At 35.4% G+C, this 19,586-nt stretch overlaps 1 protein-coding gene across 1 annotated transcript in view; it reads left to right on the plus strand.

The window, feature by feature from the left end:
* Positions 1-2,793: 2,793 nt before the first annotated feature.
* Positions 2,794-19,586, plus strand: part of LOC131856233 (disease resistance protein RUN1-like) — a 29,125-nt gene continuing 12,332 nt past the window's right edge. Inside the window, exons 1-3 of the mRNA XM_059207675.1 lie at positions 2,794-2,972; positions 3,057-3,176; positions 3,367-3,680. Coding sequence (XP_059063658.1) covers positions 2,838-2,972; positions 3,057-3,176; positions 3,367-3,680 — 569 coding nt within the window. The 5' untranslated portion in view covers positions 2,794-2,837. The remainder of the gene's footprint in view (positions 2,973-3,056; positions 3,177-3,366; positions 3,681-19,586) is intronic.

Raw genomic sequence — 19,586 nt, forward strand, 5'->3', positions numbered from 1 at the left:
CTTATCTCTCCACCAACTGTGGCCCCCTTATCACTCCATCATCACCCTGCCGCTGACTGGTCTCAGTTGTGATCTGCCACAACTGGCAGCCTGCCTTTTTTGCTACCTCTCTCTGTCCTGTATCTCCTCCTTTCTATGTCCAGCTCCTCCACGTCACCTCCTGACTTCCGTGTTGTTGACTAGCCTTCTCCGTCCATCTTCAGTTGTCCACGCCTGCAACCTCGTTCACCGAGCAGGGTACGAACACCCTCTTGTTTCTGACAACTCGAGAGGACACCACCTGCACATATCACTAAACCAGTGATTTTTGCAACATGATGGTTCAACGAATCGAACCCAAGACCTCCGCACTGCTACGGAGTTGCAACGGCAATAACAGTAGAATTATTGAAGCTTTGGGCATGTGTTGAGTTTTTAGACATAGATACAACTAAAGTTTCATTATTAATCTGTTATTGAATAGTCTAAGTAAAGACTAAGGTTGATTCATTTTGTTCCTTCTAGCCAGAGAATCTCTTATCAGATGGCTTTCTTGTTGGCAGTAAAAACATGCATTAGGTTTGCTAAGGTAAAATAGAGGATAACCTTAATGTTTTCAAGTAATTGATTGTTGAGGTCCATTTCATCAAAGACTCTTGGGTGTACCCTTAAGCTAGAGAATGTATAGAGTAATTCTTACACCAAATAATCTTTTCCAGTGAGAAACTACTTCTCTCAAGAAGGGTGTAAAGGCATAATTTAGAAAATGGAGCTCCACCCACATAGGGTATCGTGATCTAGGATGCCTTTTAGGGTGAAATTTCAATGTTCATGTTTGTAAGTAGAAAATTTATCCACAAATTATCCATGTTCCTTATTGGAGAACAACCTGGGCATTTTGAACATTCTTAAACATGCAAAAGGCATAGCCCTTTGCTAGACCCCTCAAAGTTTTGATTTTCGAGCGCCTATTTTTCCAAATAAGTTTTTCCCACTTATAAAAATCAGATTTAGTTAAGACCCCTCGTAATAAGAACAAAATAACTGGTCTATGTTGCATTCATCAATACAATCCATAAAATCATTAGGGAGGATAATTTTTAGGGTTTTACCTATGTTTCTCTTCCATTCATGAGTGCTCTATTTCTCCATTTTCATTTGTAGTTTTTTCCACAATCTTCATAGCTGCAATCTCATTATCATTCATAAAGCCACATTTCTATATTCCTCTGCAATAGCTTCGTTGAGTGTCCCATTCTTGGAATGACCCTCTCTCGCCTCTTATTTCAACCTCATTCAAATTGTTCCCTCATTCACTTGCATTGCCCTCTAGGGTTTGTTCTCAGTTTGCTACATTTTTTCTTCCTTCTTAGTGCCATTTGATGGGAATTGCTTTAGGATGGCCACATTTAATGTTTGGAAATATTATTTTATCTCCCATACACATTTAAAACAATAAAAAACTACTTTTTAAAAACTTTTCTTGAAATTTAGTAAATTTAGTAATTAAATGGGTTCCCACCAAATTAATAAGATTGGAACCACGAACAATTCCAACATCTTAGAGGCACAAAAAATTATAAAGAGGATTTATAATTTATCTTGATCCTCACCTTGTCATTGAAATTTGAGCAAAGTGCTGAATTTTAGGAGCTCCTTAAAATGTGAGTCGTACAAAAGACCGTTAAAAAAAATCATTTTTGACCTTGAAAATCATCCGATTACAATGACACTAGAAGTGGAGAGTGGTGATGTCATTCAAAGACTATAATTTTCAAAACGAACATCTTTTCACATTTTCACTATACTTTATGAATCCACACAGAAACATCAAACTATTAAAATTGGGCCCAAAATAAATGTGATCACCCTAAAAATGAGTATGGTATGTTCATTGTGAATTATCTAAACTTTCCATGAAGCAGATTTTGAAAATGATTTTTGAACAACCTATCTCTCTGGGGCCTAAAAACAAGCCTTCTTTACAAAATTAAAAGAAGTTTTAAATGAAAAATGAAACACAAAACAAGAAAAGTATAATATTAAATATATAAATTAAACAATTAAATAAATTAAAATTCTTGTTCACATTTTCTGTGATATTTTTTAATATTGTTACAAATAATAATTATTGATGTAACTAAACTATGACGTATTTAAACGTATGAAATTTGTATGAACTAGTAAAAGCATCTAAAGATGCTTCTAGATGACCAATACATGTATAAATAAAAAAAATACATAATTTGACTAAGAGAACTATTTAAATATGTACCTATAAACTATTCAATACTTCTAGATGACCAATACATGTATAAATTAAAAAAATACATAATTTGACTAAGAGAACTATTTAAATATGTACCTATAAACTATTCAATAACATTTTAGATGCTTTTAACACTTACTATGCAGTTTCCTCTTTATTACTTTAATGGTACACATGTAAACCTACCACTCTTGTATATCAAGTCTACTTAATGACGTCATTGCAAACGCGTTAGGGATTCAAATAAACAAAAAAATTAATCGTTACAATCACAGCGTCAAACTTGTAATCGTAGAGTATAGACCCACATGTAACTCAAGGAGAACGATATGTTTTAAATCTTTATTGTCTTATCCATTAGTTGTACACCATGTTGCGTCTATAGACAAAATTAGAAGCTTACGTTCTCTTCACTTTCTTACCAAAACCTTCGGAAGTTACATGGAAGCAGCGGGAAGGTAACACGGGTTCGATGTGCTTACGTAATGCACGCACTAACTTTCATTCTATATACTGTCTTACTGCGAGATAGATTAGAGGGGTGTGTACTTATCCTCTGCAATTCATTCTTTCATTTACATCGGCAGTAATGGCTTCCCCGACATCCCCTGCTACGCCTGCTCGGATCATCGATCACATTCTCAGGACAGACACAAGCACGCCAGACTATCTCCAAACATTAGTCAACAATATTGACACTCTACTCGATCATTACACCAACAAGGTACAAAACCATACATTTTCCTACGCTTTTTAAGTATTCATTTGTATATAGTATTGCTTTTTTAATAAGTTGTTTTTGTTACAGGGGAAACAAACAACCAATGATGATAAGTCGACTTTTGTGCGAGATGGGCTACCCTCTGCATCCGAAGTCGCCAAATTCTCAGAAGAAGCGTCAAAAAGTGTCAGGCTAATTTCCACCGAGGTACTAATATCACATTCATGTCTTTTATTTTTCCCCTTTGTTTTCAGGAGCTGAAAAGTAAATAATTTTTGGAACGAATATATGCAAGTTATAACAGAAATTTGTATCGTTAACATTGATTTATCCTGTTGAGTTTGCATGATGTTTTTCTCAAAAAGAAAGATGAATTTGTTTGTTATCTATCGTGCAGCTAGCATACATCTCTGGAGACACACACAGTACTGCTATATCAGTATTGAAAGCCATCGGAGGTGTTCATTGGGTTGGGGTTGGGTTTTTAATGGTAGCGGCAGTTATTGCAAGGCTAGACAAAATAAAACAGAACAAGGCGGAGTGTTTAGAACTTCTGAAATCCATGAACGGCCTGGCCAAACTTATACTGCAGCTTCAGCGTCTTCCGCATCTGAAGAAAGAGATGCATGACAAAATGAACGAATCCATACATCTAATTGTGGATGGGGCAATCTTATGTTGTGTACAGAAGAAAAGGAAACTCTTAGGAAGGTACATATTCCTTTTATTTATTCGAAAACGAATTCTGTTGTTATCTCTTTAAAAAAGGGTATTGGGTCTGTGGTTTTATCTGTGGTTGTTTTTAATATATAACAGCTACTGTTAGATCCATATTTCTTTCATCACGTAGATATATTTTGAACTGTGAAAGGAATTCTATTTGTTAAGATTATTTTTGTGACATATTTCACCACAGATTTATTTAGTATTACATGGATACCAGCTATTGCACTGATGTTATAAATGAAATGTTTGTTAGACCTATTTTTACATAGAGTGAACAGTAGAGATAGATGTTGAATTTATTGTACATTCGTTTTCACAAATCTTATATATTTTGCAATATATTTCTTCAAGTTTTGTGTATTATAATAATTCTTATATTTTAAAGATCAAAGGTCACAGTGACATAAAACGACTAAAATATTAAATGATTGCATTGACTAAGTGACAAACAACTTGGTTTTCTTGATGGGTGCTTCCTCTCACATGGTTGGTTGCATGGTTACGACTTGGCGATACTATTAGGTAGCAATATACTTTTGATATGATTACATATTATTTTAAACCACATGTCTATGTTACTTCAACAAAAATAGGCCTGCTACATTTGAGGGATCACCTTCTCATAGACAAATAGAGCTACCATCTTTGCTTTAATACCAATTTGGTATGATTCAACATCCTTTTAGAAGAAGTTCTAGACATGATTGTGATTGGTAGGTCTATACTTAAAGTATCAAATTCATGTACTTGCAGAGAACAATTCTCACTTAATTTTTTGATTCTAGTCTTTTGTATTTGCATAGTTTTCCACTACAATGCATGCAAAGAGTCCCCTATAATTTGCTTCATATGCACCCCTAAAATTTTTAGTTTCTTTCACTATAGAAGGGTGTACAACATTGTTTCTTCTTAATGCTATTTAACACAAGTAATGTTTATGTGAGATAGATTCTTCAATATTATCATTACTGATGAGCTATAATGGAGAAGTAATCAACTCAATACTTTATGCTTAAAATATTTTTAATTTTTAGTCTTTTATACTTTGGTACCTAGATGCAATTATTAACCATTAGGTCTTGGGCTCCTTCTCATAGGTCAAATAATAGAAAATATGAACATTGTGTCCATATTTATCCTACAAAACATTAGTTGCATTAAAGAAAAAACATTGGTATTAGTCCATCTCTAGTCTCTCAAAATAGAGCCAAAAAATTCTATTTGCATTCTAGAAAAGCATTTTGGAGGACTAACCCAACAAACACTAGGTAAATTAGCTCATTGACTGCTATATATCTTTGGACATGATGGACAAGCCTCAAATTTCAAAGAATTTTTCTTGAAGTATTAGTTGTAGGGAGATTGGTTTTGGTGTGTCTCATTTTTAAAAAAATATAGTGGTAGTGTTTCTTAAATGTTTCTTGCAGAATCTACACATTTTTTTATTACCATATTTGATAGTAGAGTGCGATTTGTGTAGAATCTAGAGGTCAATCATTTGTCATGGTTTCAATGAGTTTTATTTTTTGAAATTTGTACACAATTGAATGATTTTTTGTTCTTTTATTTCAATCTAAAACAATTGTGTCATTATCTATTAATTTAAGGATGGGATTTTGGGAAAGCTATCTCATACTCGAAAAATAGCTATTAGGTAGTTGAAATATTCCTTGGCTCATACATAAAACAAAGTTTAACTCACAACCTATATTTTCATATAAAAAGTTGAAAAAATCTTGACTCTGTTAAATTTTGTAACGTCGGTCGTACTATTTCATGCTTTCGATATATATAATTTTACACCGTTCATGGTATCGGGTGGTAAAGCGATTCTCAAACAAGTCGCACTCCTTCCGATTGAGTAAGTAAATGGTGACTAGTTTATATACTGTGGTGAGAGGTACATGGGGAAGAGATTTATCTTCCCACGTGGGAAGACATATCTCTTCACTATGTAACCCCTCATCCACTTATATAGCATGCTTACATTGAGGAGGATGGACACACCACAATTAATAAGTATTGTGCATCTTCAAAACATGCTATAGCAGATAAAATACAACTTTCAGATCATATCTCCATCTCTTCTATTTTGATCACAGAATTTTGAAAGAACTTAACATGGTATCAGAGCCAAGCTAAGGAAGATCATATTAAAATTCTGTAATGATCTCATAAACTTTCACCAGGCTCTTACTAAGATCACATTCCCATAATCCTAATGGCAACTGAAGTTAGCTTTGAAGATAGATTAGATGGAGCATCAAATTTTGTATCTTGGAAATTCAGGATCAGGCTTGTTTTGAAAGAAAATAAAATTGACTCCCATGCCAAAAGTGAAATTCCTGAACCCTCTGATGATATAGAGAAAATTCAGTGGCACAAGGACAGTGAGAAGGCCCTTAAGATAATTGTGGATTCAATAAGAGACCACATTGTACCAATTATTTCTAAATATGAGATGGCCTTTCAAATGTTCAAAGCACTAGTTGACATTTATGAAATCAACAACACTAGCAGGGCTCTGACCCTAAAGAATCAACTACACCATATAAAGATGAATAAAAGAGAAACAATTACATCTTATTTCTTGAGGATCACTGAGCTTAAGGATCAACTATCCACTATTGGACTTCTAGTAGACAACAAAGAACTTTCTATGATGGCCCTAAATGGACTTCCTACCTCATGGGAATCGTTCATTCAAGGAATTAGTGCTCGTTCTAAATTTCCCAAGTTTGATAGATTGAAAACTGATTGCATTCAAGAGGAATCTCGGCTTGTCACAAGAGGAATAAAACAAAACAATGGTAATGAAGACATTCAAGTTCTAAACTCTAATTCCCACAAGAAAGGAAAGAAGAAGAACTTTAAGAGAAAGAGGGACAACAACTCAAATGGGAAGAGGTATTCAAAGAAGAAGAGAGACATGTCTGAAGTACAATGTTTCAGATGTGACCAATATGGGCACTATGCAATGAAGTGTCCAGACAGGATCAAACAACAAGCTTCAATGGTAGAAATTAAGAAAGGGAGTAATTCTGAGAAGCTAGTCTTCTACTCAGCCCTCTCTAGTCAAGTCACCTCCAGTTTCAACACATGGGTGATTGACAGCAGAGCATCTCGACACATCACTAGATTTTGTGAGCACCTAGATACACTTGTGGAAAGTTCAAATGAAGAAGTGATAATTGGTGATGACTCAAATTATCCAGTTATCGGAATAGGAACCTGCAATATCAACCTAAAGTTAGGCATATCCCTAGAGCTAACTAGAGTTCTATTTGTACCTGGTATAAAGAGAAACCTTGTCTCAGTTTCTGTACTTGAAGATAAGGGTTACAGATTAACCTTTATCGAAGGAAAGGTACTTGCTTGGCCAAAGAACTCCACCATCAAGAAAGCCCACACTATTGGAGTAAGACAAGGGAGCGTCTACAGACTTTGCACCACTCCAACTCTAGCCTTGATTCATGAGACTCCAGATTCGAATGAACTTTGGCACTAAAGATTAGGGCACCTTCATTTCCATACCCTACCTAAGATAGAGAAGATGGTGATCGACTTACCCAAGCTAAGTAAAAAATCTGAAGGAGCTTGCAAAGGGTGTGCCTTGGGAAAGAATACTAAAGGGTTTTTAAATTCTAGCAATAGTAAATCCAAAAATGTATTAGAATTAGTTCATTCTAATTTATGTGGACCCATGTCAGTACCCTCATTAGGGGGATTTTTATATTATGTAATATTTGTAGATGATTATTCTAGGAAGACCTGGATATATTTTCTGAGGTACAAAGAGTCTCAAGAAATCCTTTCTAAATTTAAGGAATTCAAAGCTCTTGCAAAAAAATATGACAGGTAACCAAATCATAACCTTAAGAACAGACAATGGGGGGGAGTACACTCCTGATATGTTTAAATATTATTGTATAAATGTTGGGATTAAGAGGGAGTTAACTGTACCTTATAACCCACAACAAAATGGGGTAGCTGAAAGAAAGAATAGGACTATAGTAGAAGCTACTAGGGCTATGTTGTTTGACCAAAATATAGAAACCTCATTTTGGGATGAAGCATCTAGGACAACTGTGTACATTCAAAATAGATGTCCTCATTCTCTTCTTAACAATAAAACCCCTAAAGAAGCCTTTACTGACAACAAACTTGACATAAGTCATTTCCAGATCTTTGGGTGTCTAGTCTATATTCATGTCCCCAAGGAAAAGAGGTCAAAGTTATAACCTTTTGGAAAGAAAGGAGTATTTGTTGGGTATAGTGAAACCTCTAAAGCCTACAGAATATACATACCTGGTCAAAGACAAATTGAACTAAGCAGAGATTTCATCTTTGAGGAAGACATAGCATTCAGGAGGTCCAAAAGCTCTAATGAATTAGAACACCAAGATCCTCCTACAAGCTTGGATGAGGATTCCACCCCTGAGATTCAGAGGGAGACCCCTGAAGATGTTGAGCATGAAGTTCAAGGCTTACCTTTAGAAGAAAATTATCCCGAAACTAGGAAGAGACCACTTTGGGCTAAAACGATGCTTCAAGAAGCTGAAAATTATGCTGCTCCAAAGGGGATCTTCAAAGAAAGAAAGAGACCTAACCTATTTTCCAGTTATACTGCCTTGATGAATGAGATCATTGACCTTCCTATGTTGGAGATGCACTCAAGCATCAAGTTTGGAAAGATACTATGTCAGAAGAGTATCAGTCAATTTTGAAAAATGATGTCTAGGATATTGTGCCTAGGCCTAAAGGCAAATTTGTGAAATCTTCTGAATGGCTCTTCAAAATCAAACATGCAGCATATAGTAGCATTTAGAAACACAAAGAAAGGTTTGTTGCTAGAGGTTTCTCACAGAAAGAAGGTATTGACTTTGAAGAGACATTTGCTTATGTTGCCAGATACACTTCTATCTGAGCAATTTTGTCTATTGCAGCATCTAAAGGATGGAAAGTCCATCAAATGGATATTAAGACTGCTTTTCTGAATGGTAAGATTGAAGAAGAAGTTTATTTGGAAAAACCTTAAGGTTTTGTGATTCATAAGGCTTAATCACATATCTGTAGACTAAAGAAAGCTCTATATGGACTGAAAGAGGCCCCCAGAGCATCCAGTATGAAAGAATTGATCACTATCTCTTGGAATTAGGGTTTTCCAAGAATAAAGCATATCCAAATCTCTACTACAAGGTAATCAATGGTGAATTATTAATTCTTATTCTTTATGTTGATGATCTTAGGATTCCCATAGATACTGAGAGGGGGGGGTGAATCAGTATCTAACCAGTGATAAGAATTTCTTAAGTTAAAACATGCAGAACATAAAATAGCAGTATACCGGTATGCAATAATTAATGCAATATATAGAATCAGAAACATCCACATGAAAAGAACACCATAACACAAGATGTTTAACGAGGAAACCCAGTGTGGGAAAAACCTCGGTGGGATTTGTGACCCACAATATTCACTCACTGGCCAATAAGAGAATATTACTTACAATAGGGGCCTGCACATGCAGGAAGGCCAACTGCCTAGAGCTCACTGCTCAATGAGAAGTCACACTGACTTACAATGAGGATTATACTAATCCAAAGATCTATACTGCTTTACAATAGCATCTCCAATGCCAGATTCAGTACTGGTTCTAACTCTGTTCTTTACATATACCCTTGACCTATAATTTGCACATTAGGTCTGCCTAATAATTTTTTTTTATGCTCGCTACCTTACCTCTCTAAATGTCTACAATGATCTCCTTTATATACAAGACTAATTTTACAATTTGCCAAGCCAGCTTACAATAATAAACAAAATATTACATATCAAAAATCATGTCGGCCTTTATGCCGGTATACATATTTTCTTCTGTGCCGGTGCCGGTGTAGAGTGATCTTGTTGATGTCGGTGCACTATCTTGCTTGTGTAATGCTTTGTCGGTATGAAGTCTTGCCGATGCCATAGGATTGCAAGGTTGCCATCAATGACAAAACCTTCAATCACACACAATGTCTCATTGGAGTGTCCATATTCCAACAATCTCCCCCTTTGGCATTGATGGCAACACTCATGAGAGAAATTTCAAAAAGTGTCCAAAATGTGTAGTCCAAAAAAAATTTACCAAAAAGAATGTTTACCAAAAATATGAAGGGCTCCCCCTAAGCATATGATTCCTGTCTTTGAACTTTCTCATCCTACTACTCCCCCTTTGGCATCAATGACAAAGTTTGTCAAGATGTTAGTAGAGTTTGTAGTCATATCCTCAACCTTGTAGTTGGGTAGTTATTATCTGAAAAAGATCGCCCAAAATTAAGTTTATACTATCCATAAAATTTTTGCTATCTTTTATTGTTGTTTCAGTCCTCTTCACAATACCGGTTAGATGTTGTAATTTCTCTGCCGGTGTTTTACTTCCCTGTGCTAATGCCTTTGAGATTTCCTTCCGCACAGATGCTAGATAGTCCAATCTTGGACTCAGTTTAGATCTCAAGTGTTTTGCCTTGTTTATTATTCTCTCTTTCTCTCTTTCCTGTTTAAGCAATTCTTCCTCAAAATTTGCTAACTTACCTTCAAAAACAGATAGTGAATCCGGTGAGTTGACAGAATTGTCTGCAAGCTTATTTATCTCATCCTATGTCTTGCTTATTTTCTTGTCAATATCTACAGTCAAGAAGTTTGTTTTGCATGTGTCTTTATACAGATTTTTATATTCTTTCAACAAACTACACAGTTTCGGTAGAAGTGTGTCAAAGTCTCTGTTACACTTCTTTATTTCTTCTTCAAAGAATTTCTGTTTCTCCTTTTCTACTATGTCCTTTACTGATTCTTCCTTTATTTTATCAATAATTCTAGAAATGTATTTACATAATGTATCCAACTGTCCTAAAGAATCTTTATTATCTATATTACAATCAGGAGCAATTATCTTCAAAATTGGTATTGAATCATCTATTGCTTTGTAAGCCTATGAGCTGCAGTCAGTTATTTTCTTAATGGATTCAAGCAATACCTCAGTCACATTAGTTGACTTGAATTTTGATGATGGTCCAAGAGTCTGAGTACCGGTGGAAGTGACCATGCTTGTATTGACCTTTGGTAGGTCAGTTTGTGTTTTTATTTCTTTTAGCACTGGTTTTCCTGCTTCATTGCTTACCGGTGGCATTGTTTCCTTGTGAGCCTGTTCCGAAGCCTTTAGCTCTGTTTGTGCCTCAGATTCCATCTTTTTCCCTGTATCCTCTGCCGGTTGCTCTGTATCTCTTGTTACTGGAGGCTTTTTAGCCATACCTGACTTTTCAGTTGTATCTTTATCAACTGTTATGTTGATCTTTTGGGTATCAACATTTATAGTGTATAGGACTTCAGGATTTGGATTACTATCCTCTACATCCATGCTTTCTGCTGATGGTTGGTCTTCAGGAGTTGTGATTTTCACACGTGGAGGTAGGTTGTCTTTAACCTTTATGCTTGGAGGTCCACCAACTTTTCCTTTCCCTTTGTCCTTATCCTTCTGATATACCTTAATAGGCTTGGGATTCATGTATTCTTCTTGTTTTTCCTTTTCAACCAAGAATATGTCCCAGCCATCTTCTATTTCCTCTGTAACTTCTGTAACTCTTCCTGCCATTAGTGAAATATGTCGGTGTGCAGTGGAGAAAACAGTCCGGTTTGCCTGAGCAATTAGATCATCAATTTCCTTTGGGGAGTTTACCGGATATACAGCAAGTAGTTTTTCTATTTTCATTTTCTTGTCTAATTCAATCACTCCTTGCCTTCTGGCCTCAAGTCCTTTGTATAAAACATCAGGTATTTCATTGATAACTTCCATCAAAAACTTTTTGAACATGTCCATATGCAGTATTACACTCTCCTCAACTTGCCCTTTCTCATCAGCAGATAGGGTGTCATAAATTTTCCCTATGTTTTCTAGTTTTCCTTCCTCTGTGATCTCATTTAGCAATATGTCTAGAGGTGCCAAGTCAGTTTTTGTCTTTTTCTTTTTCTTAGGAGTTAGCTTCCTTTTAGGTGTGACCTTTCTGACTGGAGATCTCACAGCTTGTTTCTTCTACCTTCTCCTTCTAAGTGAAGGAGTGGTTGCCAGTGAGGGATCTCTTTTCCTAACAACTCTTTTAAAAGTTGCTGGCATGTCACCTTCCGAAGAAGTACCTACCGGTGATAGATGAGCTTCAGGTTGTGGGGCAACCAACTCATCTTCAGCTATGCTAGTTTTCTTTAATACATCTTCCTTAATGGCCTTTGCTTGTCTGGATCCTTTCCTCACAAATGCCTCTACCTTCTTCACTCTTTTCTTGGATTGTATTTGGCTTTCTATGTTTCAGCACTACCAAATACTTCTTCCTTAGGTTCATTAGGGGCTTCCAGAAGTGCTTTGGCATAAGTTTCAACTATGTGTTCATTTGTCTCATAGCCCATTTCTGTTACCCAGATTGTCCTTAGGATGACTGCTTCCATCCATATTTCATCCTTTTTAATAACAAAGCATATATCATCTTTGTATTTATCTACAATTTTCTGAGATAACCTTATCCTTTTCTTCATTTTTGTCTTTAATGCTTGGAAAAAGTCATGAATGTTGTTTTCCTTGTTCTCACCCATGGTATTAAACAGTTCTATCAATTGCTTTCCTATCAATATGTCATATCCTAGTTCTTTATATCCTATACTGGGAACTTGTTTGGTTATATGAAGCATTAGGCATACTAACAGATTTCCAAATCTGAAAGTTCCTTTCTTATCCTTCTTTATCTTTCCAAGGTTGTTTGTCAGTTCATCCTTTAACCATTCACAGATGTCAATTTTTGCATTGTCTATTATCATATCATAAGCACTCTTAATGCATAAACTTGAAATTGAGTTAAGTCTATTAGCATGAGTGGCTTTGTAACCTAATATCATACTTAAGAATCTCACATTTGTATCCTTTACATCGTTAACCCTTAGAGATCTTTTATCAAATGTTGCACCTGTTAGGTCTATGACTAAATCATTTGAAACCTTCTTGTTTTTGTCTGGTCTTTTATCGGTGGTCGGTAACCCTGTGACAGCCTTTACCGCTTCCTTGGTGATCTTATGAATTGCATCTAACCAGAAAAATTCTCCATAAACTCTACTTAACACTATCCTAATCACATCTTTAGGAAATTCAGGAATGCTAAGGATCTATGTGAATCCTAGGGTTTCAATAACCTTGTGTTCAGCTTTAACATTGCCGGTATCATCACATATCTCGATTTTATACATGGTTTTGATTTCCTCATCTCCTAACTCTTCAATATTGCAGTGGATGTACATTCTAGGGTCTTCAGCATATACAACACCTTTAGGAATTTGAGAAAATGCACCTAAGGTATCATCCTTCTTTGCTATTTTGGGGACTAACTGAAATATGGGCCTAGGTCTTTTAATTACTTCCACAACAGTAGGGTTCGCTATGTATTCAATTGTAGAGGTGGATGCCATGATTAAATACCTTTTTCTGTCTTGGATAAATGATTGCTTGGAGTGTGCTTGCTTCTTGCTCGAAATGCCTTAGCTCAGAATCTTCACGCTCTCTGAAAGTTTGAAATCACAGTGAAATGAAATGGAGCCAAAACCTTATTTTATAAAGTCTTTTTCGCTATCTACCACATTAATTGCATGCCAGTTGAGTATTCACTTAACAAATTGTTTGTCGGTTAAGTAATTTTTAACTTCTTATCTCTAACCGAGGGAATAATAGCACGTATCATTAGATTGCCAAACCCTCAAGGAAATTTTCTTCAATTAGATGAAGAACTTCCTGCCGGTGGAGCACTGCTATGTCCTACCGGTGAAGCATCACTCCGTCCTGCCGGTGAAGCATTTGTTGGTTCTACTGGTGGAGGAGTATTCCCAATGTTTAGATCAGCTTTTCTAATCCATTGCTTTGAGAATTCTTGCTTAACCTCTTCAACTTTTTCTTTTCCTTTCAAGCTAGCACTTTTGTTGTCTACCGGTGTACTTTTACTTCTACAAAATTTAGCAATATGCCCAATCTTGTTACATGCATAACAAGTTACATTATTTTTTTGAATAGCTTTCCCATAACCTATGCCGGTTTGTGTTCTGCATTGATTAGATAAATGTCCAAATCTTCCACAAACATAACATCTCACATTCATTCTGCAGTTTTCAGAGTTATGACCAACTTTGTTGCATTTCGAACATTGACCAGTGGGTGTATTGATATTTTGATAATTCCTAGATCTACATTCATTTGCACTATGACCATACTTATTACAGTTAAAGCATTTTCCATTGAATTTATAAGCATTAGGTGGTTTTACCAATTCGCTGTGATCCTGAGTATTTGCAGTACCAGAGGTTTCTCCAACTTCAAAGCCAATTCCAGAGGTGTCACCTTTAGGTTTTTTATTCTTCAATAAGGTACCAAGTTCTTCTGAGCTTTTCTTGAATTTTTCTTTATGTTGATTTGCAATTTCCAATTCCCTTTCCAAGATTTCTTTTTGTCTCATTAGTTCATTTGAGTCATTCTGAGTATGCATCAAATTTGTCTTCAACATGTCATTTTCATAGCTAAGTCTTGTGTTCTCATTTGCTGCATCACTTAGTCTTCTGGTCAATTCTTCTTCATTCTTCTTTTTATCCTCAATCTCTTTGCAAAATCTCATAGTCATATCCTGCATTTCATTTTTTGTTGTCATGATCTCTTGTTTCAGCTTGCTTATCATATAATTAAGAGATTCCTTTTCATCTCATTTTGCAATTTTTCACAAAGTTCTCTTCTCTTATTTCTTGTAACAATAAGATTTTCTTAAAGTGCCTGAATGATATCTTGAGCTACTCTTAAATCATCTTCTAATTTGATATTTTTCAACTTCTCTGTATCATAGTCAGTAAGAGCTCCTTCAAGTTGCTTCATCAGATTTTCCATCTTTACCAGTGTCAAGATCTTCCTCAAGCTGTTAGGCTTCTGAAAATAGAGGACCAAGCTCTGATACCAATTGTTAGGATTCCCACAGATACTGAAAGTGGGGGGTGAATCAGTATCTAGCCGGTGATAAGAATTTCTTAAGTTAAAACATGCAGAACATAAAATAGCAGTATACCGGTATGCAAGAATTAATGCAATAAACAGAATCAGAAACATCCACATGAAAAGAACACCATAACACAAGATCTTTAACGAGGAAACCCGGTGTGGGAAAAACCTCGATGGAATTTGTGACCCACAATATTCACTCACTGGCCAATAAGAGAATATTACTTACAATAGGGGCCTGCACATGCAGGAAGGCCAACTGCCTAGAGCTCACTACTCAATGAGAAGTCACACTGACTTACAATGAGGATTATACTAATCCAAAGATCCGTACTGATTTACAATAGCATCTCCAATGCCAGATTCAGTACCAGTTCTAACTTTGTTCTTTACATATACCCTTGACCTATAATTCGCACATTAGGTCTGCCTAATAATTTTCTTTTATGCTCGCTACCTTACCTCTCTAAATGTCTACAATGATCTCCTTTATATACAAGAGTCATTTTACAATTTGCCAAGTTGGCTTACAATAATAAAAAAAATATTACATATCAAAAATCATGTCGGCCTTTATGCCGGTATACATCTTTTCTTCTATGCCGGTGCCAGTGCTAGTGTAGAGTGATCTTGTTGATATCGGTGCACTGTCTTGCTTGTGTAATGCTTTGCCGGTATGAAGTCTTGCCGGTGCCATAGGATTGCAAGGTTGCCATCAATGACAAAACCTTCAATCACACACAATGTCTCATTAGAGTGTCCATATGCCAACAGATGATCTACTAATCAAAGGAGAGGATAATTGTATTTCTCAATGTAAGAAAGAATTAGCCTTTGAGTTTGATATGAAAGATTTAGGAATTCTTCACTTTTTCCTTGGATTGGAAGTTTGGCAGCAAGCAGATGGTATAATCCTTAATCAAGGAAAATACACCATTGTTATACTCAAGAGATTTGGAATGATGGATTGTAGATCCATGACCACACCTATGGAGACAAATCTACACAAATTAAAGGAAGCAGTTGCAGAATCAGAGTTTGCAAATCCTACCCTCTACAGACAGATTATTAGATCTCTGATGTATTTGGTAAACACAAGACCTAATATATGTTATGTTGTTAATGCACTAAGTTAGTTCATGTGTGAACCTAGGGAAATACATCTTGTTGCTGCAAAACATATTCTGAGATATCTTCGAGGAACTATTGGTTTTGGTCTGAAGTATAAAAATGTAGACCTTGACCTACATGGATTCACTGATTCTGATTGGGCTAGAAGCATAGTTGACAGGAAAAGCACATCAGGATGTTGCTTTAGTTTAGGATCAGGAATGATCTCATGGATATGTAGAAAATAGTCTCCAGTTGCTCAGAGTTCTATAGAAGTTGAATACGTTGCAGCCTCCATGGGAGCAAGAGAAGCATTATGGCTTCAGAAACTACTTGTAGGACTGTTTGGTCAACCTTTAAATCCTACTGTCATCTACTGTGACAATCAGAGTTGCATCAATCTTTCAATGAATCCAGTATTTCATGACAGGTCTAAATACATTGAGATTCCTTATCACTATGTTCGAGATATGGTGGAAAGGAATGTGATCCAACTGAATTATATTGGTACAGGTGATCAGATTGCAGACATTCTTACCAAGTCTCTCTCCAAGATCAAGATTGAACACTTTAGAGATAAACTTGGTATGGTTGAAAATGTTATTTAATTTTGAGATAAAGTCTCATTTATTCTGATATACTAATATATTTAAAGATGTTTAGTGTGTAAACTCTTTTATTTGTCATGTGTGTGACTCGATGACTACATGGGCCTTCTGTGAACATTATTGAAGGGTGACAACTTTTCAATAATGAACACTTGTTTCAAATTGATATTGTAAGGTGACGATTTTACAATTATCAATTTAACTATATTGATGGATATCATGTGACTTGATATCTATGGACATGTCATGATAATATATATATATATATATATATGAGACATTATGGTAGATATCTGTTGGTTGATATCATTAAATAAACCATAATTATGATAGAGATCTTCATGGTGAATATTATGAACATAATATTCGCGGACATGCCATGAAATCATTATCAGTATGGTAGGCATAATGTGACTTGATGCTAGTGCACATACCTTACTTGATAACTATGAGTTATGGTGAGTATCATGAGACTTGATATTCATTGTTGAACCATATCTCTAAATATCACTATGGTGTGATATCTCCTCTCTTCACAATCAATGGATGAATTGTGATGTTTTTTCTAACATGAAATGTGTCCTCCCTATTTAAGAGGGAGTGTTAAATTTTGTAACATCGATCGTACTATTTCATGCTTCTGATATATATATATATATTAATTTTTACACCGTTCGTGGTATCGGGTGGTAAAGCGATTCTCAAACAAGTCGCACTCCTTCCGATTGGGTAAGTAAATGGTGACTAGTTTATATACTATGGTGAGAGGTACATAGGGAAGAGATGTGTCTTCCCACGTGGGAAGACATATCTCTTCACTATGTAACCCCTCATCAACTTATATAGCATGCTTACATTGAGGAGGATGGACACACCGAAATTAATAAGTGTTGTGCATCTTCAAGACACGCTATAGCAAATAAAATACAACTTTTAGATCATATCTCCATCTCTTCTATTTTGAGCACAGAATTTTGAAAGAACTTAACAGACTCAAGTTTAAAAATCTACTAGCTCTGGAACTAATATTTTTAGATCTAATTTTGATTTATTATAAATAAATTGAAGAAATGGTTCTAGAGAGATATTTGTTAAAAATGATTGTATGTTTGTTTTTAAATTCTGAAGGTAAATGAGTCTAAAACTCAATATTGATAAAGCAGGTGCAAGAAAATAAATTTACAGGAGACCAAGCTTTGGATAAAGATGTATCTCAATCTACAAAATTTATTTCAATTAAATAATTGGAAAAAATGCCTTATTGGTTGCAAGATATGAGTAGATAGAAAATTTAAGAAAGGTGAAAGTATGATGTCTTTAACATATTATGGTTAATCTACAACTTTGATTGGTAGGATGTTTTGATTGGTTTGCTGGAGTGGGGTTTGCCCTTTTGTGTTGTGGGTCTCTTTCTTGGGATACTCTTGCCTTCCCTTCATAAAGTCTAGTTTTTTGGTGTCGCTTCCTTCATGGAAAGGGTTTTGAAGGTGCTTCATGTTCTGTCCCTCGAGTGACCCTATGGAGGTGGGTATTGAAGTTACAATGTTCAATGTTGCTCCTCTTGTTAGGCATAGTTTGGGTTTCTTGTGATTTCTCTAGATGGTGTTGCTCTTCTTAGTGGCTACTCTCCTTGTATTGAAGTGGGTGAATTTGTGATTGGTGGTGAGAGCTAGTTACCCTGTGAGTGTTTAACCAGAGAGGGATCCTTTTATTGTGTGCTTACTTTAGTGTTAAATCCCTACTGCTATTGGAGGTTTCTACCTTTCCTAAAGATCTCCTCTTTTGGCCCTCACCCACCCTTTCATGTGTGGTGCCTTGCTAGGGTGATGCCCATCAAATCTCTCATTTTGTGTATATATTGGGATCATTTCATTTCTGGCATATTGTCTAGGGCCTCTTTCACTATGTTTTTCCTTTATGGGATGTTGTTCCCTAATGTTCCTATTAACAATTTGCCTATTGAGGTGGCCTATTTTGGTTTATTAGATAGCCCTCTTGGAAAAAGGTTGCAAAATGCCTTCCAAAATTTGTCGATTGTTGTTTATCCCTATGGTTGGTTTGTTTCCAGCTTAAGAGAGGTTTTTAATAGGATGGTTTGGGGTGTGTTGTTAAACCCATATGTTCTGATTAGGTATTCTCATGGGTTCAAAACTGTGGGTCTCGTCGGTTATGGCTCCTGTCAAAAGCCTCTCTTCAAAAAAGGGTCTGTCTTTTTTGGTGTTTCTTGGGTTGTATCACTTCTTGTGAGCTCTCTCCTTTGGTGTGCCTTCATGACAACTTGCTCTAGTATGGGCCTATCTTGATTTTTATTTTGTTATAGTACAAGCCTATCCCACTTTGATTGGTAGGATGTTGAACAAATATGGATGGCTGACATATTTACATATTTTTAGATAAATAAAGAGATCATCTATATCAACCTTTTTTTCTTGATTCTTGAATTAAACATATTAGTTAAAGCTACAACATTTATATTTTCACTAGTGTAATATCAATTGCAAGGAAATTAGAGTTATGAGAAATTTGATATACTTGATCATCTATTTTAACTTTAATCTAGAAAGAGATAAATGAATAAAGGATTTGATGTAAATGAAATTAAAGGAGTGCAAAGAGGTGTTGTAAAATATCTTATTATATTTTTATCTATGAGGGTTGTAACATTCAGGTGGAAAATGATACACTCTAAAAGCCCGAGGGTGAAAAAGGGTAAAAACTAAGCTAGATGCTCAAGACATGATGTTTAGATATCTATAATTAATTTTAGTATGTGTATATATTTTTATAATATGATTTACACAATGTTAGTGTAGCTAAAAGATGAATTATGTGAAGTTTAGCCCTTAGAAAAAGGGAAATAGAACCACCTCTCTTATGACCAAACACATTCTATTATTGCAAAAGCATTGACTATATAAGCTATGGGTAGAGAAATTTTAGATATGAAGGTTCATAAATAAAATCTTAATTCAAAATGAATACCATTGGTGATATAAAGATTTGCACAATAAAACACTATATTGACTAGTTTATGGATGTAACTTCTATTGAAATGATGTGGAATAAAACCCTAAGACAAAAATTTCAATCTAAAGATCTTGATTCTCATATCATAACATGGCAGAA

This window comes from Cryptomeria japonica, chromosome 7 (genome assembly GCF_030272615.1).
Source record: "Cryptomeria japonica chromosome 7, Sugi_1.0, whole genome shotgun sequence".
In the NCBI taxonomy this organism is placed as follows: Eukaryota; Viridiplantae; Streptophyta; class Pinopsida; order Cupressales; family Cupressaceae; genus Cryptomeria; species Cryptomeria japonica.